At 43.6% G+C, this 22,608-nt stretch overlaps 1 protein-coding gene and 1 long non-coding RNA gene across 12 annotated transcripts in view; one reads left to right on the forward strand and one right to left on the reverse strand.

The window, feature by feature from the left end:
* LOC127913994 (uncharacterized) overlaps positions 1-22,608 on the forward strand; it is a 423,857-nt gene that overhangs the window by 81,421 nt on the left and 319,828 nt on the right. The gene's annotated exons all lie outside the window — the stretch shown is intronic.
* Positions 1-22,608, reverse strand: part of LOC118363423 (fibroblast growth factor 13-like) — a 215,097-nt gene that overhangs the window by 8,327 nt on the left and 184,162 nt on the right. For all 11 annotated transcript variants that reach the window (XR_008087555.1, XR_008087551.1, XR_008087553.1 and 8 more), the window contains one exon: positions 13,614-13,717. Coding sequence is in view for 6 of the 11 variants with exons in the window: in XM_035744270.2 (XP_035600163.1) it covers positions 13,614-13,717 (104 nt within the window). In the remaining 5 variants the exon portion in view is untranslated. The remainder of the gene's footprint in view (positions 1-13,613; positions 13,718-22,608) is intronic.

Genomic DNA, 22,608 nt, shown 5'->3' on the forward strand with positions numbered 1-22,608 from the left:
CTTAGCCTATAGATCAACATATTGCAAACAAATCGTCAGTACAAAACTGTATATTTGCATTTCTGTGCATCCTTGCCAATCTCTAATCAATATCCATAAACAGCACACGTCAGGGGTTATGGCAGGGGAAATGGTGTTGCAGTAGTCTACTGTGTGGTGTGGGAATAATGACAAGTAAACGTGGAGAGCTTTGTGTTCACATTGCCCTTTTGAGACTACCTCTCAAAATGGTCTCAGTTCGGTTCGCTTCCAGGGCCCTTTGGAGTGTTCACACTCCACCCAAAATATTAAGGGAACCACACTGAGTTCACAAATTGTCTGAAATGGACCAAGTGTGAGAACACCTTCAGTGTAGATAAATATTCTCATCTCATCTCATCTCTCATCCTCCCTTGTCCCTGTCACTCCCAGAGCCAGTCCTGGCCCAGACCGTGGTGACAGGAACACTGCTGTTGTCAGACAGCGCCGGTGACATGGCACCTCCATGGAGACTTCCTGTCAGCTCAACCCTGGCACACCGCTAAGCTACCATGACAGCGAAGGAGAACACTGGAAGGGCCCTATTCATACATAGGAAATGTACACTTTCATATGTACTTCTCAGTAGTTGGTATTCAGCCAGGCTTCCCCCCCAAAATTGACAAAATGAATAAACTAATACATAAAATAAAATGTTTATTTCGTCTCTCTGTGTTTCATAATTTTCCTTCAACTCGCAAGAGGCTGAATGTATCTCACCAGAGAAAGCATCTGGGGTTAAACAGCACCCCTTTGTATGACATTGTTGCCACCCAAAGCATTTTATCAAGGGAGGCCAAATTTGGATGATGTTGAAATGGTGCTGGAATAGTGGAGGCAGCTCCTGTTTTCTTTGCGACTTGTGGTAACTCCATGGTTCAATAGTTGTTTAGTAGTCTGAAAATGTTGGAAACATTAACTTGCTTGACCATGCTGTAGGCCATGTAACTGTTTGTTACATGTAATATGCTTTGTGGACTTCACCAAACAGAAGTTGCTCTCTGGTTTTGTGATGAACCAAAGGTGTGGTTGAATTTATTCTGCCACTGTGTTTTCTTATTGACTCGGCCTTTAGGCCTATATATCACAGTCACAAGACATATGAACTAACAGGTTATAGAGCAAACAACGTAATTATCACAACACATAGGTTGTAATATGGCTTTTTTCCCCCCTGGCTTGGCTTCCCCAGTGATTTTTACCCATGATGCACCTCTACTGTTAAGACTTGCCTGCAGGTGCGTAACGGGCTTTGCAAGCGTGGTTCCCTTGCGCATGAATAAATGTCATTCAACCACTGAAAACCCTCCCACTTGCTGGCTGACAGATTTTCTCGAAGGGTTTCAGTAAAGGTATCTAAAGCCGTCCCTTTAGAGTCGGTGTACCTTTTCATTTGAATGGGAATTTTCTCGACAGACAATAAAAGAACGGTTTAGAATACTAGGGATCAATTAAAGAAAGGCATGTTAATAAGCTTTGCACCAATTTGGTAGATTTAAAAATACTATTTAGGGTTATCAAAGTACTCATGAAAAAATAATAAAAAAAATTGGAAGGTGAGAGTAGTTTACAATAGGGGATGAACAGTATTCCTATAAATCTGTCCTAATAATCCTCACTAATCATGGAACTGTGATGACAACGGACCAGTCGTTGTGAACCGTGCTCTGGGTTTAAACTGCGGCTGTACATATGGCCTGCGTTCCATAATGACACAAAAAGGTTACATGCCACAAATGACTGCACAACTTGTAATACGTTGGCCTAATATGATGCACTTTTGCTAGCGATCCTCCAGAACAACCACACGAACGTGACTGAGGTAAGGAAGTTAAACTAACGATGTAATGGAATGACGCAAAATGTAAGGAAACTAACGCTAAAGTGACAGTTCTGAATGCATGCAGGTATTACTAACGGTGGCTATACAGTGAAGGCTGGGCATATAATTTCAACTTTATAGAAATCATAAATCACCTCGGTAGGTTTGGCACTATACTGTGATTACAGCATGTCTACAGAAGCTTGAGTCTCCAAATTACACCCCTGCAGGTTTCACCCCCCTCGTGTTCGTGACGTGGGTGAGATCTTGGTGGGCTATACTCGGCCTTGTCTCAGGGTAGTAGGTTGGTGGTTGAAGATATCCATCTAGTGATGTGGGGGCTGGACTTTGGAAAAGTGGGTGGGGTTATATCCTGCCTGGTCGGACGGGGCCACAGTGTCTCCTGACCCCTCTGGAGCATTTCTCCTGTCTTATCCGGTGTCCTGTGTGAATTTAAGTATGCTCCCTCTAATTCTCTCTCTTTCTCTCTCTCTTCTCTCTGACGACCTGAGCCCTAGGACCTTGCCTCAGGACTACCTGGCCTGATGACTCGTTGCTGTCCCCAGTTCTCCTGGTCGTGCTGCTGCTCCAGTTTCAACTGTTCTGCCTGCGGCTTAGGAACCCTGACCTGTTCATTGTCCCGGACCTGCTGTTTTCGACTCTCTCCAACTGACATTTACTCCTGAGGTGCTGACCTGTTACACCCTCTACAACCACTGTGATTATTATTATTTAACCCTGCTGGTCATCTATGAACGTTTGAACATCTTGGCCATGTACTGTTATAATCTCCACCCGGCACAGCCAGAAGAGGACTGGCCTCCCCTCAGAGCCACGTTCCTCTCTAGGTTTCTTCCTAGGTTCCTGCCTTTCTAGGGAGTTTTTCCTAGCCACCGTGCTTCTACATCTGCATTGCTTGCTGTTTGGGGTTTTAGGCTGGGTTTCTGTACAGCACTTTGTGATATCGGCCGATGTAAAAAGGGCATAATAAATACATTTGATTGATCGATAAGGTCAGCATTTCCTAAACTTCACAGTAGAAAAGGTGATGTGCTGCAGTTTACTGTCATATTACCGGTTTCACATTTGTCTCCAGCGATCATAAGGTAAAATACATCTAAAACAATTGTCATTTACATTTACAATCCCCTTATCCAAACGGCTAACTCAGTCATCTAGGTTTGTGGCTATACTGTCATTTGCAACACAATATTAGGAAGGTGTTCCTATGGTTTGGCATACTCAGTGTATGTCGGTAACTAGTTGCTTGACAAAGTCCTAAAATTTCAGAAGGATAAAAATAAAAAAAAGTTTGGAAATCGTCAAAATGACCCCCCTTGCTGGTGCTTTTTTAAAAGTGTCCTAGTTGTATATGTATATGCATGCAGGCTGCTAAATATATGTTGTCGTTAACCTGGTGATCAACAGTCTACTCTAACAAGACGCCAAGGAAATGAAGGGCCGTTAGGGGAGGGGTCGGGTCTGCTGCAGTCAGTTCTGCCTTTGATGACAGAAAGAGCCCCCAGGGCGTATTGTCTCTCTATGTCTGTGTCTGAACCAAATGACAGATGAAGAAGTCTTTGACTGTTCTGACTTCTGAGAAGCAGGGTAACTGAGACTCTCCTTCTGTACGGAGTACAGTTCTCAACCATTCTCCCAGAAAATGCTCTTCACGGTTTAAAAAGATTCAGGAGATGGGGTTTTCCACTTATATAACTGTTACGTTAGCGCGCGACCATGGCTAATGCTTTGGTTTGAAGGTCAGATGAAACCAATTAAACCCTCGTACTGAAATGCAAATCTGCTTTAGGAGAGAGGGATCGGATTAAACTCGTTTGAGTTCTATCTGGTGAAAGGTAATTCATTATAATTGCATTAATGAAATCAACAAAAACAGTGCAGGGGAGGCGGCAAACGAAGAGGATGCTGAAATGGACTGTTATTTTCCCAAAATACTCAACTGGGTTGAATGTTTAAATGCAACACATTTAAAACCTGGGACAACAACATCCTGAAAACAAGTGTCAACAACCTAAAGAGCCATTAATGGTGATCTTTCTCCTAATGCTGTGCGCTTTATTTCCCTGTGCTTTGGCCATGCATCAACCTGCCTCTCTCTGACCGCCAAGCCCAGGCATTTGTCTAGCCGTGTGGAGGCAGAGAGCAGTTAGTTTAAAGGTAGTAAGTTAGCGCAATACATCTGCTCTTGTTCTCTATTTTTCTGTATGTTTTCCTCTCTCCCTCATTGCTCTTCAACCCTTTCTCTCGAGTCCCCCCATTCTCCATTACTCACTCCCCCAATCTCTCTTCCCGCTCTCCTGCCCTTCCTCCCACGTCTCCCTCTCTCTGTGATCACCATGGCGAGCAAACATGGTATCGAGCATGGAGAGGCGAGGTAGTATTCATTCCTGTGCCGTGCTCTAACAGCTTGGTGGGAAAACGATGGGCGGCTCAGCTTTTGAGCCAGGAGTCCTGTTCTACCTCCATTAATGAGCTTATGTGGATTTGGCTCGCTGCAGTCACCCTGGAGTGGAGTGAATGGCGATGGTTGACAGGCGCATGCAGATAGACACAGACACATTGAGAGCCAAATGGAAGCGATTGCCAGCCTTGCCTTATTGAACTAGATTGGGTCTATGGAGGACAGAGACATTCAGATAGACACAGACACTTTTAGAGCCAAGATGGAAGGGATTTCCAGAAACCCCTGTTCTATTCGGAGGAAGACAGAAGAATCTGACACAAAGAGGAGCCAAGATGGAGGGAAACCCGAGTCCTATTCTATTAGAGTCTCTTTGACAGAGGAGGCTGGATCCACATGACTCCAGTGGCTGCATCAGTTTCTCCCTCAGTCAATAGTAATGGCTAGTGCTCAGTAAAACCCACGGTGCGGTGAAAAAAGGCCAACACCATTTTAATCACCACTATCCAGAGCTAGACGGAGCAAAACACATCTCGGCAAATTGGAGCGAGGGAACATTATTTTAGATAGAAAGAAAAAAACGAGAGAGGAGAGAAAAAGCTATCTGCATGGAAATGATCTGCCCTCCTCTCCTCCTTCTCCTCCTCCTCTCCTCCCCAAGCCTGGCTGTCTATGACTGGTGGTTTGGGTACACAGACTTAAAATGATCCCATTAGAATACATGGCTTTACTTGGAGCACAGGACAATGCAGAGAGGGACAGCAGTGAGCTGATGAGTCCCCCTGTTGAAATGCTGCACAGCTGGAAGCCTTCACACACATCAAGGGGCTGAGAGCAGAGAGATGTGCTTCTAGTATAGGCAGCTATTATTATAGTGTACTGTGCCGACAGTAACAATATCATTCTGTAACGACCTACAGTATTAAAGCCCATATCACATGGAAAATCAATGAGGCTAAATGTGACCAATGAGATTAAAGATAAGAGTTTTTTGGAGTGTGTCATGTTGCCATGGCTGGAAATCAATCTTAGCTACATGTCAAAGCTGTGATTAAAAGGGGGTGTGAGAGAGAGTACACACACACACCCTTACTGTGTACCCCTCTCACACCCTCACCGCCCCCTATCACCGTAGCTATGGGGGGCTCGTGTTGTGTACGGCAGTCAATGAGTCATGTTGGTGGGAGCTTTATGATCCATATCTTATTTGGTTTTATTGTGACTACAACATAGGGAAACCCCACGGTCTCACCCCTCTCCTCTCCTCCCTGTCACCATCCCCACCCCTGCCTCACTGTACCTCCCATCCCACATAGGGTATCCCCTGCCTCGGCGGTAACTGAGTGAGTGTGTGTGTGTAAACGTGTTAGACAGAGAGTGAACAAGGGAGGTAAGGGAGTATGTATAGAGGAACACATGCAAGAGATGGCTGTTGTAATGTGTTTGTTTATGTGTGTGAGAGAGGGAGATAAATGGGTAGCTCACCCCCTTGCTCTTCTTCACTGTTCTCCTATCTTCCCCTCTGTCCCCATACATCTCTCAACCTCATCATTTTGTCAGGCACTCTCTCAGCCTCCTTTAATCATATCTATCACTCTCTCAGCCTCCTTTAATCATATCTAGCACTCTCTCCGTTCCTACATCCATCTATTTTAAAGGACATATCCCATTCCTTTAAGAGGTGTCCTTTTATGCTCACTGATTCACGTTAACCCTCAATCCACAGACATGTATACAGCACCCGCAGTGTCTTTCACCATAAACACTTTTAGTCATTTAGCAGACGCTCTTACCAAGAGCGATTAGGGTTAAGTGCCTTACTTAAGGGCACATTGGAAGACGTTTCACCGAGTTGGCTCGGGGATTCGAACCTATCGGTTACTGGCCCAACGCTCTTAACCACTAGGCTACCTGCCACACATACTATACACACATACTCCTCTTCATCAGGCATCACAGACAGTTCTCTAGAACCTGGGAGGGGGGTCAGATTTACAGCAGTAGAGGGATATCCCAGTGCAGTTTAGCGATTGCGCCTTAACACTTTATGACCCAATAGCTTCAGCAGGGGGGGGGGAGACGTTTACAGGCTGACACAAGCACTGAGTGTGACGTGCGGCATGAGGTTTCCCCAGCCCATCTGTGATATCAACACACACACAGGCATTAAACAATACAAGCACCACAGCACAATGCTACAGCCCTGTGAGTTTTATAGAGGGTAATGCATATTCAATGCCTTGCTGTAGCCGTGCCAAGAAAGAAAACACAATCAATTACCATTTACTTTGAAATTGCAATCAAATGAATGCACAGTTGTAATTAAAACCCAATAATGTTCCCCCGAGGCGCGGCAGTGGAACAAGAAATAAAGGCATAATGGATCTGATCTTCTCTGGAAGAGTATTGGCGCCACTCTTCGCGCCCGAGAGCACGAATCCATGCTGCCAGTCCTGTGTCTGCGCCCAGTGGCCATATTCTACTAACTGAAACGACACCAATAGAATCAAGGCCGAGCCGTGTGCTGGTGTCTTTACAGCAGTGTCAAAGCCTGGGAGACTCACAAAGATTATGGCGCCGCCACCGCTCACTATCCTCTCTCCCAAACAAGTCTGTCTAAATGCCTTCCCTTTTCAATGGCCTCACTATTTGACTATTTAGTCACTGAGTGGCAGTGGAATAAAAAAACACTTTTTTTAATCCCCAGATAAAAGGAACATTTACAATGTGTTAATTTGTTCGGAATAGATTTGGAGGCTCTAAGCTGGTGGAAAAGCTCTTGCAAATACAAAATACAAAACACACACTCATACAGGCACAAAACACACACTGTGGCTGGTTAATGACCCTCGAGAGGATCCCTGCGATCGGGACAGCTATTTTGCAGAGGTATTGTGCTTCTGGGGGGAGAAACAGGGGTGCATATCTCATAACCTTTTTCCACCATGCAAACACACACATACTCAAACATACTCACAAGGACAGAAGAAGAACAGCATTAAAAGCAGTACAACTTCACACCTCCATTCTTTCACCTTTTGTCAGAGTAACCAAATTATTTTCGAATACCTCTGAACCTTTTAACCAAATTATTTTCATACACTGTTAAACAACCTCCATTATGTAAAGATCTGCACAAAATGGAACATATGATCATTTGGAAACCCAAACTACAATGTTTCCATTCCTTTTATATGTTATTGTCTCCATACCCACTAGTCCCCCCCTCCTAGACTCAGACTGGAACCCTAGTGACATACTCTACTCCCAGTGACCCACAGATAAATAAATGACCAAACTTCAAAGGCCCATTTGGAGAAATACCATAGACACTATTTAGACTAGCTTGTAAGGAGGGTGTGTGTTGGTGGCAGGGAAGTCAGGCGCAGGAGAACGAAATTGCTACAAACGGAGTTGTTTAATAAATGCTGACAAAACCTCAAAATGTACAAAATAACAAAGTGGGTACAAAACCCATCGCCCCACCAACACTAAATAGCACATCCAGGTGTGAAGGAAGACAAGACAAAACCAATGGAAAATGAAAAATGGATCAGTGATGGCTAGAAAGTCCGCGACGTCGACCGCCGAACACCGCCCGAAAAAGGAGAGGGATCGACTTCGGCGGAAGTCGTGACACTAGCTGGTCATTTTAAAGAGAACATTGATGGCAACATCAACACTCCAATGGTCATCCTTTGTCACAGAGAAACACGGTTAAGGAACTTAAGGAAATGCACAGTAACAGGGCTAATTTTTGATAGCCTACCTGATTAGAAAACATACCATACAGAACATCGACAGACACTGTAAAACCATTTACCACATCTCAGTGACAATGTTGTGTACGAGGATCGTTTCCCTGCGACAAAATGAAAAGCCTGTTTTACCATCTAGCTGTATTTTTCAGCAACGGTGAGTCAAGACAGCTGTGACAAACTGTGAGGAGCTGAATATTCCATACGAGGCCGGATGAAAAACAGCTAGAAACGGGCAGAGAGGAGTAGACAGGATAAAGGAAAATACATGTTTAATTGATTCCCTCTCTTCCCACACATTGTGACTCCTCTGGATTCATACATTTTCACTGGTGCATTCTGCGTCACCCACACATGTACTGAACACTCTTCCTCCTGCTCCTTCCTTTCACACATTCTCTCTCTCACGTGGACAAAAGAACATGGACACACAAACACGCACAACCCCAGTAGATGAAATGTCAAATATCATAATGAGTCTGCAATGATATGTACATGTCTTACACATACAGCACCGGTCAAAAGTTTGGACACACCTACTTATTCAAGGGTTTTTCTTTATTTTAACCTGTTTCTTCATTGTAGAATAATAGTGATGACATCAAAACTATCAAATAACACATACAGAATCATGTAGTAACCAAAAAAGTGTATTTTAAAATATATTTTAGATTCTTCAAAGTAGCCACCTTTTCCTTGATGACAGCTTTGCACACTCTTTGCATTCTCTCAACCAGCTTCACCTGGAATGCTTTTCCAACAGTCTTCAAGGAGTTCCTACATACGCTGAGCACTAGTTGGCTGCTTTTCCTTCACCCTGCGGTTCAACTGTTCCCAAACCATCTCAATTGGGTTGAGGTCGGGTGATTGTGGAGGCCAGGTCATCTGACGCAGCACACCATCACTCTCCTTCTTGTTCAAATAGCCCTTACACAGCCTGGAGGTGTGTTGGGTCATTGTCCTGTTGAAAAACAAATGATAGTCCCACTAAGCTCAAACCAGATGGGATGGTGTCTCGCTGCAGAATGCTGTGGTAGCCATGATGGTTAAGTGTGCATTGAGTTCTATATAAATCACTGACAGTGTCACCAGCAAAGCACACCCACACCATAACACCTCCTCCTTCGTGCTTCACGATGTGAACCACACATGTATAGATCATCCGTTCACCTACTCTGCGTCTCACAAAGACATGCCGAACCAAAAATCTCAAATTTGGACTCATCAGACCAAAGGACATATTTCCACCGGTCTAATGTCCTTTGCTCGTGTTTCTTGGCCCAATCAAGTCTCTTCTTCATATTGGAGTCCTTTAGTAGTGGTTTCTTTGCAACAATTCGCGCATGAAGGCCTGATTCACGCAGTCTCCTCTGAACAGTTGATGTTGAGATGTGTCTGTTACTTGAACTCTGTGAAGCATTTATTTGGGTTGCAATTTCTAAGGCTGGTAACTCTAATGTACTTATCCTCTGCAGAAGAGGTAACTCTGGGTCTTCCTTTCTTGTGATGGTCCTCTTGAGAGTTTCATCATGGTGCTTGATGGTTTTTGCGACTGCACTTGAAGAAAAGTTCAAAGTTCTTGAAATGTTACGTATTGACTGTTGTTTCTCTTTGCTTATTTGAGCTGTTCTTGCCATAATATGGACTTGGCCTTTTACCAAATAGGACTGTCTTCTGTATACCACCCCTACCTTGTCACAACACAAGTGATTGCCACAAACGCATTAAGAAGGAAAGAAATTCCACAAATTAACTTTTAACAAGGCATACCTGTTAATTCCAGGTGACTACCTCATGAAGCTGGTTGAGAGAATGCCAAGCGTGTGCAAAGCTGTCATGAAGAAAAGGGTGTCTACTTTGAAGAAGTAGTTTTTGGTTTTGGTTACAACATAATTCCATATGTGTTATTTCATAGTTTTGATATCTTCAGTATTATTCTACAATGTGAAAATAGTAAAAATAAAGAACAACCCATGAATGAGTAGGTGTTCTAAAACGTTTGACTGGTACTGTATATGTAATATAAATGTAAAAAATGTCATAGGTGCTTCAACAAAGTATTGAGTAAAGGGTCTGAATACTTATGTAAATGTGATATTTCAGTTATTTATTGTTATGAAATTAGCAAAAGATTCCCAAAACTATTTTTCATTATGGAGTATTGCGTGGGGGGGGACAATTGAATCAATTTTAAGATAAGGCTGTAACGTAACACAGTGGAAAAAGTCAAGGGGTCTGAATACTTTCTGAATGCACTTTAGAAGGAACACTTGAACACACTCACAACCACCACCTACACAATGGTACTCAGACGAAGGAAAACCACAGCAGCAGCTCCCTGCCTCCCTGGCCAGCCTACGTCGTCACCTGCGTCTCCACCATTGATTGGGAATCTCCCTGAAACGCTGGCCAGAAATTGACGAAACCCCCCTCCTGTGAAGAGGCAGCAGTTTACCATAGCAGCACGGAGCAGACAGCCCGAGAAGTGGTTATCAGACACCCTGCTGAATAACGAATCAATTCAATCCACTCACTAATTCAGCTCAAATGGAAAATTTTGCCTCCTCCATGAACCACAACTATCGTCCCATTTACAAAGCTGAATGCTATGTTGCTGCCGGAGGGTTGCACAATCTTAGTCTGGAGGTGGCTGTATAAGGGTGTCGGGGAAATTCAAGACTATAAGCACCAGCAGTGTGCTAAATCAAGATTCTATAAAATACAGCACTGTTGTAATGGTAAGTAATTACTGCATTTAACATTACTACAGGTTAGTTACTACAGTGAAATAGATATTAAACAAAAGTATATAAACAATAACAAATGAACAGTAAACATTACACTCACAAAAGTTCCAAAAGAATAAAGACATTACAAATGTCATATTATGTCTATATACAGTGTTGTAACGGTGTGCAAATAGTGAAAGTACAAAAGGGAAAATAAATAAACATAAATATGGGTTGTATCTCTCTCTCTCTCTCTCTCTCTGTTACTGTGTATACTGTAAAATAACCATAAAACAAACACACGAAGACACACATACCTGAGACGATCACTTTAGCTTATTCTATGAATCACCACCACAGGTGAGTTAAATATAGCATCTAGTAAATAGAGTATTTCTGAGAGCTCTTTTATATCTACTATGAAGGCTGCTAGTATAATAACCTGGGAACCCTACACTACACACACACTCGCGCATGCGTGGGTAGGCACACGGGCACACACACATCCAGGCAGGATCCATCTTTATTCTATTCAATTCTATTAAAGCAGCAGCTCAGCGCATACGTTTTAATTAGAGGCAGCGGTGTTCATATCATTAAAGTCACTCAGAGGGAACAGAGCACGGGTAGAGGACTGTTGTTAACAATTGGGGGTAGGGGGGGAGTTTTATTTGTATTATGTCTCTGTTTTCCCCTCAGGCTTTCTCCGCTTTCTCCATCCCAGCAGATATGTTTCAACCCTGTGATAATGGTCTTTATAATGTATAGTAATTACACACAGGCTTTAAGGTTCCTTCTGCTCTACTATGGCCCATAACGACAGTCTGATCAGACTTATTGAGACAAGGGATGGAATTCATTTTGATTTTTTGGTTGACAATGCGGCTTTTAAAGGCAATGTTCCTGAAGACCACATTTAAATGGTGCATTGCCAACAAGCTGCAATCGGATTGAATCCCGGCCAAGGGCTGTTTATGACCAAGAAGCCCTGGACCATGGAGAACGGATACTAAACTTGTAGTTGATACCTGAAAACTGGAGACTTTTGAAGAGTTTTCATTGGATTATATGAGGTTGAACTTTTCAGGGAACATGTTGTTAGCTTGTCGTCTGACTTCTAGCCAGCTGGCTCACCAAAAGAGTCCTTTCTTTTTGACTCTAAGAGTCTTAACTTGGCCATGATTGCTCTTTTGGGGCTTTAAGTATTTGACTCGCAGTTATGTGAGCATGTCTTCATCTCCATCATGCAGGATGGTCAGCGCCTAGACTATTATCATATATACACTGCAATCAGAAAGTATTCACACTCCTTGACTGTTTTCACATTTTGTTACGTTACAGCCTTATTCTAAGGATTAAATCCATTTTTTTCGTCGTCAATCTACACACAATGCCTCATAATGCATTATACATCACACATCCCTCCTGGTGTGACCATGTGGGCTATCTGTCACTCAGTGTGGGTGTGTTTGCGCGCATGTGTCTGCGTGTGTTCGTGACTGCTTGTGCACGCTCCCCTCCTCTCAGGGTTCATGGGCATCCTTGTCATTCTCCCCAGTCACGGCCAGTCCGCCACCCTGTGCTACGATGGTGAGGGTGACATTTTGTGAGGAGGCAGAGGGAAAGGGATATTTTTTGGGCTGCATGGGAACTGAATAATTCATAACTTTGCACATTTAATCAAAGATGTGGAGCCTTGCTGCCAGAGCCATAAATTTCAATGGCCTCCTGTTTATAAATCCTTCAGCTTTTTAATGGCACTGAATTATATCAGATATGCCTGATATAATTAGGTTAGATAGGTAGATATAGTCAACTAGAAAGTGAAGAAACAGTTTGGCAGGTATTATACCTAAATAGAATGGAAGAGAGTAGAGACAAGGATGTTTTGAATTATACTTTATTATTATACTTATTATACTTCTCTCTCTCTCTCTCTCTCTCTCTCTCTCTCTCTCTCTCTCTCTCTCTCTCTCTCTCTCTCTCTCTCTCTCTCTCTCTCTCTCTCTCTCTCTCTCTCTCTCTCTCTCTCTCTCTCTCTCTCTCTCTCTCTCTCTCTCTCTCTCTCTCTCTCTCTCTCTCTCTCTCTCTCTCTCTTCCTCTCTCTCTCTCTCTCTCTCTCTCTCTCTCTCTCTCTCTCTCTCTCTCTCTCTCTCTCTCTCTCTCTCTCCATATTGCATCTGTTTCTTCCAGCTGTTCATGTCACCATAGTAATGCGGACTGCTGCCAGAGCAGCGGCATTTCAGCTCCGTACAGCCCAGAAGGTCAGACGCAGGCATGGGGTGTGGGGGCAGGGACAAGGGCACAGGGCCGAACCACCCCAACACACACACATAAACAAAGAAACAAACACACTCTTATCCACCACCACCCTCATCACTACCAGTGCGCACACACACTCACATACTCACACACACGTTAGCAGGCATACACACTCATCACCCCCGCCACCACAAATCATGCTGCCAGCCAGGCCCCATGCTAACACACCCACTCTAGCCACCTGGTGAGAGAGGCAGGGCTGGGCACAGATGGTAAACAACTGGGGACACCTGTTAGGAAACATGTCATTATGGTGAGAGCTCAGTATTCCACATGCACTGTGATCATGATGTAGCATTGACTTTGCACCGCAAATGGGTATGTGGCTGTGCCAGAAAGTAGCAGGGAGGAAGGAAGGAAGCAATATTTCTTGTAGGTAGCTCTTAATGATTGTGAGGTTAGGAAAGATGTGAGACATCTGCTGCAAGCTGGCTATATGGAGCCACTGTGTTCTACCAGAGAGAGCAGGAGAGGTTAGCCTTGTGTGTGAACACACACATTGAGAACACACACACACACAGAAGAAGGTTGGGGAGACTTACTGATGTGTACAGGAAGCCCTCACTGTTCATGGCCAGGTAGAGCTTGGTCTGAACTCCCTGGATGGCCACCACTCGAAGCCCCACTGGAATGAGGTTGAATATGGCTGGGGAGGAGAAAGAGAAAGTTACTCACAATCCTGTCAACAAATGGATGGGGGAAAAAAACATGTCTAATATCTTGTGAAGAAGAGAGTAAGCACACTGTTTATCCACCAGTAAATATAATTTAGTGAAGCCATGCCTCGGTCTGAGTTTTCCTGCTTGAGGGTTCATCTAGGGTGACTAAACACCAGCAGGTAGCAACTCCCGTACTGACTCGGGAGAGGCGACGGTCGAGAGCCGTACGTCCTCCGAAACACAACCACGCCAAGCCTCACTGCTTCTTGACACAATGTCCACTTAACCCGGGAGCCAGCCACACCACTCTGTCGGAGGAAACACCGTACACCTGGCGATCGTGCACTGTGCCCGGCCCACCACAGGAGTCACTAGATCCTGACGAGGACATCCCAGCCGCCCAAGCCCTTAACCGGATGATGCTGGGCCAATTGTGCGTCGCCCATGGGTCTACTGTCCACAGCCGGCTGTAAAACAGACCGGCATCGAACCAGGATCTGTGGTAATGCAGCTAGCATTGCGGTGCAGTGCGTTAGACCGATGCGCTACTCGGCCCCCAGGAGCAGAGCTAATCTAAGTAGGGAACTATACATTAAGCTAAAACTTCTGCCCGCACTATTCCTGCCAACCACATCCTTTCACTCTACCCCAGTCTCCTCTACGGAGTTAGCTACAGTACTGCTTAGCTTAGCAGGCTGAACAGAGACCTCTTTCGACCCGGCTCTACCCTCATATGCCAAACCGCTCACACCTTTATCCTACTGTCACTGTGCTAGCCAAAAAGCTGACAATCTCCCCTGGCCACAATCTCCCCTGCATTCATACGCTAAGGGAGAGAGAGGCAGCCCGCCACCACAGAGGTCTGCTCCTGAACTCCGAAACAGAGAGGGAGTTTTCATAGCGTGAGCAGCGGCCGAGAGAGGCAAATGATCTAGCCTTAAAGAGGTTAAATAATGCTAAAAATGAATAAATAATCATCGCTCATGCTCACTGAAAAAAGGCAAACAGAGACAGTGATTTGTGCTCTTTCTCTCAAAGTTAAGCTGTTATTGTAGCTACTGCCGTTATGTCCTATTGTAACTGCAAAGCTGTTATTGTAGCTACTGCCGTTATGTCCTATTGTAACTGTGAAGCTGTTATTGTAGCTACTGCCGTTATGTCCTATTGTAACTGTAAAGCTGTTATTGTAACTACTGCCGTTATGTCCTATTGTAACTGCAAAGCTGTTATTGTAGCTACTGCCGTTATGTCCTATTGTAACTGCAAAGCTGTTATTGTAGCTACTGCCGTTATGTCCTATTGTAACTGCAAAGCTGTTATTGTAGCTACTGCCGTTATGTCCTATTATAACTGTAAAGCTGTTATTGTAACTACTGCCGTTATGTCCTATTGTAACTGTAAAGATGTTATTGTAACTACTGCCATTATGTCCTATTGTAACTGTAAAGATGTTATTGTAACTACTGCCGTTATGTCCTATTGTAACTGTAAAGCTGTTATTGTAACTACTGCCGTTATGTCCTATTGTAACTGTAAAAGATGTTCATTGTAACGCCAGGGTAGTGGGTTCAACTACTGCCTTTGGATAAAAGCGTCCGCTAAATATGCCGTTATGTCCTATTGTAACTGTAAAGATGTTATTGTAACTACTGCCGTTATGTCCTATTGTAACTGTAAAGCTGTTATTGTAACTACTGCCGTTATGTCCTATTATAACTGTAAAGATGTTATTGTAACTACTGCCGTTATGTATTGTAACTGTAAAGATGTTATTGTAACTACTGCCGTTATGTCCTATTGTAACTGTAAAGCTGTTATTGTAACTACTGCCGTTATGTCCTATTGTAACTGTAAAGCTGTTATTGTAACTACTGCCGTTATGTCCTATTATAACTGTAAAGATGTTATTGTAACTACTGCCGTTATGTATTGTAACTGTAAAGCTGTTATTGTAACTACTGCCGTTATGTCCTATTGTAACTGTAAAGCTGTTATTGTAACTACTGCCGTTATGTCCTATTGTAACTGTAAAGCTGTTATTGTAACTACTGCCGTTATGTCCTATTATAACTGTAAAGATGTTATTGTAACTACTGCCGTTATGTATTGTAACTGCATTCTTAGAGTTACGCTAACATCAGAGCCAAACAGTGGCTTTGCTGCTGTGTCCTGCCCCCTCCTCTTCTATCCTGGCTGGCACTAATTGCACACAGTGCTGCCACATGCATGCCCTCTGGTAACAGAGGACAGGGTCACTCTGGGCTATGGGATAAAGACAGGCACATCTCTGTGTGTGGGGATTTACATAATCACACAGGAATATAAGGACACACACACACTTTGCAGGCACACACACACACATACACACACACACACACACCTGTCTATATGGAGCAGATAGGATGCCAGCGACATAAGAACAATGGGAGAGGATACTTAAGGTGAAGAGACAAAGTTCTCTCTTTTCAACATCAGCATTGATATGTGTTTGTCATCAGCACTGGTCCTCTGCTTCTCCCTTTCACTCTTAGTTTACTGACAGGTTCAAGGACTTAAGGGCTAGGAACAACCACACAGGGGTCTCACCACAGATCCTCTCTAAATAACTACTTCCTCCCTCCAGAGAGGAAGCCCATGTAAGGAGTCCAGCTGTGATGGACTCTCTCCCCTGACTTTAACACTAAGACAGCTTCTGTGTTTCCCCAGTCTTCCATGGTGAACAATAGAAGAGGAGTAGGGATTTCATCAAGTAAAAAGCTACTCCAACCCACTGTAGAGGTAGTACTGCAGAATGATTCCGTAAATTCACCCTCTGCTCTCTTGTCCTCCTCTCCTCCCTCCATCTCTCGTCTCCTCCTTCCTCTCCTCTCTTTCATCTCTCTTCTCCTCCATCCTCTCTTCCCCTGCAGACCTTGGCTGATCCCAGTCCCACTGGAGCCTTCCACCCTGAGCAACATCTGCTGCCTTGTAAACAGAGATAACTGATCTGGGATCAGCTAGCTACACTATATACAGTGGGGCAAAAAAGTATTTAGTCAGCCACCAATTGTGCAAGTTCTCCCACTTAAAATGATGAGAGAGGCCTGTAATTTTCATCATAGGTACACTTCAACTATGACAGACAAAATGTGGAAAAAAAATCCAGAAAATCACATTGTAGGATTCTTTATGAATTTATTTGCAAATTATGGTGGAAAATAAGTATTTGGTCAATAACAAAAGTTTACGAACCTTAAAGACATTTAATGAGCCCAAGCCCCCAAAAAAGAAATTATTGTGCCGTTATCCAATACATACATGATATAGGCTACTGCACATTACAGAAAAATAAAAGCCCATAGATATAGCTATATATATATATATATATATGCTCTCTTGGGTAAATAAATGAAACTAGCTCCAGTAGGCTAATATTTTGTGCAAACTGTTTTACAATACTGCATTGTATTATGCTGCATTACACGGACTCTAATTACGCACATTGTTCTTACCATGATAAAGCAGGGAGAGAATATGTGACTCGGGTGCAGCACATGCAGGCTAGCAAATTTGATTTTACTTTGGACATATAATAGGGCTTATTTGTATAATTATATGTGTCGACTGACACATATATACATTTCATAATATTTCCCCCTAATGTTATTAGCCTACTTCCTTCTCTCTCGATTGTTGCTTCATTCCTTCTCCCTTTCAACAGTTAAACAAAATAAGTTTCATTGTCCATATCTTCCTCAATACAATGACTTCCTTGAATGATATGGGACTAGACTTAGATGCAGAAGGCTTTCACTTCTCTTCACGAAGATTGAATGGTTATGGGCCAGAATAAATAACTCATTTAGCCTACCGCCCTTTCGCGCATTCGCTCTTCTTTCAAACTACCCATGAGTTTTATTGGCCTGCTGTATTTAACATTTCGCAAACAAGAGCTTTGCGTCCCTCTTCGAATAGTCTATTGGTAGAAGAAATTATAAAAAATAATAAATAAATAAATTCTTGCATGGGACTCCAAGAGCTAAGGAGCGTTTTTTAAGGAGACTGCATAAGAGCGTACTTGCGTACTGCATAAGAGACAGAGTCTATAAGTTAAAGCTTATTATGCATAACTCATCATTAATTAGCTAAATATAAGGCTAATACTGCTTTTCTACTGCATTTCATCTATATAAAAGGCAATCTATCAATCTAGAACAGGATTATCTGTTTTGGATTCAATTTGAATGGAGTTGATGGAGAGAGAGAAAGACTGCGAGAGAGTGCTCCCATATGCACTGATTTAAAGCAACGATATTCGAGTGACAGGCTGTTTTAAAACACTGCAGCTGCAATCAAAAAATCTAGATATCTTTACAATTAAGAAATAAGGTGACCCCGAAAGTCAGGCGGAGATGGGTAAATTAGACACGCATTCAAACTGTATATTACTGTAGCATAGCCTATGCTGCAGCAAATGCAGGCCTACCTGTCACAAGAAACAAAGTTACCGTGATGAGATGATACTGCAGGTCTCCATGCATTGTGAACTGCGCTCCTTACTGAGATGGGCTGTCTGTCCCCACTATGAGGGTTGATGATTCATCATGAGGAGGCCGTAGAGAAGACACATTTAGACATCCCATATAATTTAACAGTTCCATTTTATATAAATCATTTCTTTGCATTTACTGGTTTCTCACAGTTATTTATCCTGGGAAAAGGGAGTGGTTTTGGTCTGTATATCCAGGTACATCTCGGTATCTGACATATCTGAGTTTGTTGGGTGCCAGCAGAACGCTACCATAGTGCCAACTGTAAAGTTTGGTGGAGGAGGAATAATGGTCTGGGGCTGTTATTCATGGTTCGGACTAAGCCCCTTAGTCCGGGAAATCTTAACACTACAGCATACAATGACATTCTAGATGATTCCCTCTTTCCAACTCTGGCAACAGTTTGGGGAAGGCCCTTTCCTGTTTCAGTATGACAATGCCCCCGTGCAGAAAGCGAGGTCCATACAGAAATGGTTTGTCGAGATTGGTTTGGAAGAAATTGACTGGCCTGCACAGAGCCCTGACCTCAACCCCATCGAACACCTTGAATGAATTGGAAAGCCGACTGCGAGCCAGGCCTAAGCGCCCAACATCAATGCCCGACCTCACTAATGGTCTTGTTGCTGAATAGAAGTAAGTCTCAGCAGCAATATTCCAGCATCTAGTGGAAAGCCTTCCCAGAAGAGTGGGGGTTGTTATAGCAGCAAAGGGGGGTTCAACTCCACATTAATGCCCATGATTTTGGAATGAGGTGTTCAACAAGCAGGTGTCTTGCTATTTTCAGAGGATCTATGTGGATAACTGGGTTTCATGTAGGTGGAAGTACTTTGTGGGTCATGTCGGTATGTTTTTTGCTGTTGTTGATGCAGCTAAGCTAAGTGTTTTTGTTGTTGAAAGTATCAGTATGGGAATAGACAGGATTCCATTACATTCATGGTATAGGTGACCACATTCCTGCTACAGCTCATGCCGCTGCAGCATGACGGGTTCTCTCCACTTAATAATGCTCGCTCTACCCCTTCCCATCTCTCTCTCTCTCCATCTATTTCTGCTGCAGCTCATCTGACTACATGGACCTATCTGCTTAATATTTTTCTCTCTCCCCTTTTCCCTCTCTTTGTCTGTTGGCTGCGTGCTGAGACCCACACACAGACACAGCTGCGGTAAACTTCATTTCAGGGGGATTACCAGCCAATCGGCCGCCTGGGATTTTCGAGAGGGGAAACTCAATTACTTGTATCTCACAGAACATCTGAGGTTCAACATGAACATAACAGTAAAACACATGCCCAGTCCTGGTAAGAGACTAACTAGGTTCTACACGAACATAACAGTAAAACACATGCCCAGTCCTGGTAAGAGACTAACTAGGTTCTACACGAACATAACAGTAAAACACATGCCCAGTCCTGGTAAGAGACTAACTAGGTTCTACACGAACATAACAGTAAAACACATGCCCAGTCCTGGTAAGAGACTAACTAGGTTCTACACGAACATAACAGTAAAACACATGCCCAGTCCTGGTAAGAGACTAACTAGGTTCTACACGAACATAACAGTAAAACACATGCCCAGTCCTGGTAAGAGACTAACTAGGTTCTACACGAACATAACAGTAAAACACATGCCCAGTCCTGGTAAGAGACTAACTAAGAACATAACAGTAAAACACATGCCCACTAAGAACTAACTAGGTTCTACATAACAGAACATAACAGTAAAACACATGCCCAGTCCTGGTAAGAGACTAACTAGGTTCTACACGAACATAACAGTAAAACACATGCCCAGTCCTGGTAAGAGACTAACTAGGTTCTACACGAACATAACAGTAAAACACATGCCCAGTCCTGGTAAGAGACTAACTAGGTCCCACATGAACATAACAGTAAAACACATGCCCAGTCCTGGTAAGAGACTAACTAGGTTCTACACGTGACTCCATATTATGGTATTGTTCCACTTCAAACCCTCTGTACTGTAGTCTGAGAACCATTCATATAGGAGATGATTATGAAGGAACAAAGCAGAGCTCAGATCGTCAGCATAAATATTACTGCTCAACATACAGAGAGAGGAGGGACAAACTAACACAGATTCAAATGTACCCGGTGACAAAGGCTTCCCAATCCCACGCCTTGATTAGCCAATTAGATCAATGTGTGTGAATCTTAGTTTAAGGGTATAACCGGACTTAAGCAGCATTATGACAGCAAGAAGGAGGTGGATGAATCGCCTTTGAGAATGTCTTGAATCGGTGCTCCTTCTTTGGAGACTTGGAAATTATTTGCGCTGGGTGATATTTTGCATAATGGTTCAGAATATTGCCTATCTAATGAAGTCTGTCTGATTTTAAAATAGTACTTCAAAAGTAAAAAATATCCTCCAGATATCTCAAATAATTCCATGCCCAAAAAATGACCTGCCCAGCTAGAGCAAAAGTTGGGCTGCTCCGGATTTGGTAAACAAAAGTTTTAAAAAACATCAACGAACACTGCTGTATATTCATGAGTGCTACCTCAGCAATGTTAGAATGCTTGTGTGTGTGTGTGTGTGTGTGTGTGTGTGTGTGTGTGTGTGTGTGTGTGTGTGTGTGTGTGTGTGTGTGTGTGTGTGTGTGTGTGTGTGTGTGTGTGTGTGTGTGTGTGTGTGTGTGTGCGTGCGTGCGTGCGTGCGTGCGTGTGTGCGTGTGCACTAGCATTTGAGTAGCTCCTCTCCCACCCTCACAAGACACCATAGCTCAGAGAGGACTGCGCTCCCGTCACCATGGAGACAAGAGCACCCAGCGCCTAACAACGCTATTTTTGGACCGGTGCAAACGGCTTCACTTTTCTCCCGTTCTTATTCAGCCAGCTCTATCATTTTTCTCTTCCAAGTGTTACATAACGTATCTCAATAGGACTGTAACTGTTAACAGCTCTATCTAACTAGCTCTAGGAGACGTGGGAGTGGGGAGTGGTTGGTGTGTGTTGTGTTCATTCTCTCTTCTCTAGGTAGGCTCCCTCTCTTCTATGTTATTCATATCTCCCTCCTCCCTCCCCCTCTCCTCCCCGCGACGGCAACATAATAAAACCAGACGATTACCCAGTCTGTTATTGCTCCGACTGACACGCAGGCTGCACAGAACGGGTGTTAATTTGTGTGAAAGAAGTGTCATCTGGCTTAAGTGACTAATTGAATATAGTCGGGGCTAATTTACACTCTCACAGAATGCCACATTCGATTAGTTTCGGGGCGATGGTGATCCGGGCAGCCGCAGGTATTACATTAGTGCCCTGACGACGAACCACGCGGCACCACGAGGCACAGGGCGGGCACTTCCGAGTCGCGCCAACGCCTAGGGAATGGCACTCTGGGGCTGTTAATAGTCTACCTACCACTCTGCCAAGGCAACTCTAGTATAGGTATTATCAGAACAGGGTGGGATTTCCTATAACGACATCAGTCAATTACCTCTTAATGCAATGTTTTTACTGACGAGCGTCATAATGTCACAACAGTATATGACATCCAATACCGTTGCCAGCAATTACAAAGCAGGAAGCAGCTGTCCGTCAATAGTTACTATGCGGAGATCAGGATGAGAGCACAGAAAACCCTGGGACTCTCCATCAGTCTGTACATCTATCTAATATCTATCCACATGTGTTGGATTGTGTTTGTGCCTGGTGGATGTATGCTCTCGTTTTGCTACCTATCTCTACTTTAATCGGCCCATTGTAGAACTCAGCACCCTGAGCAGTGGGAGTACTGGTACTGAATGATCAATACTGTGTGGATTACCGAAAGCCTGGTGTTACTAAGGTCTGTAACAGATGAAAAAAGCCAATCAGCCCCTGGACTGATCTCCCTAAACACAATATAATGCTGCATATCACTGCTGTAAGACACTTTCTATTCTAGTGTTTGTTTTACACATCTCAAAGGCTTTGGAAAATATGAGGAAGGGATAATATGGGATTTTCATTCTGATGAGGGATACAAATAGACTGAACCAAATACACTAAGTTTACAAAACATTAGGACCCCCCTCCCTTTTGCCCTCAGAACAGCCTCAATTCATCAGGGCATGGACTCTACTTGGTGTTGAATGCGTTCCACAGGGATGCTGGCCCATGTTGACTCCAATACTTCCCACAGTTGTGTCAAGTTGGCTGGATGTCCTTTGGGTGGTGGACCATTCTTGATACACACAGGAAACTGTTGAGCGTGAAAAACCCAGCTATGTTGCAGTTCTTGACACAAACCGGTGAGCCTGGCACCTACTACCATATCCCGTTCAAAGGAACATACATCTTTTGTCTTGCCCATTCACCCCGCACACATGCACAAACATCCTTCTTTAA

Source organism: Oncorhynchus keta, chromosome 30 (genome assembly GCF_023373465.1).
Source record: "Oncorhynchus keta strain PuntledgeMale-10-30-2019 chromosome 30, Oket_V2, whole genome shotgun sequence".
NCBI lineage: Eukaryota > Metazoa > Chordata > Actinopteri > Salmoniformes > Salmonidae > Oncorhynchus > Oncorhynchus keta.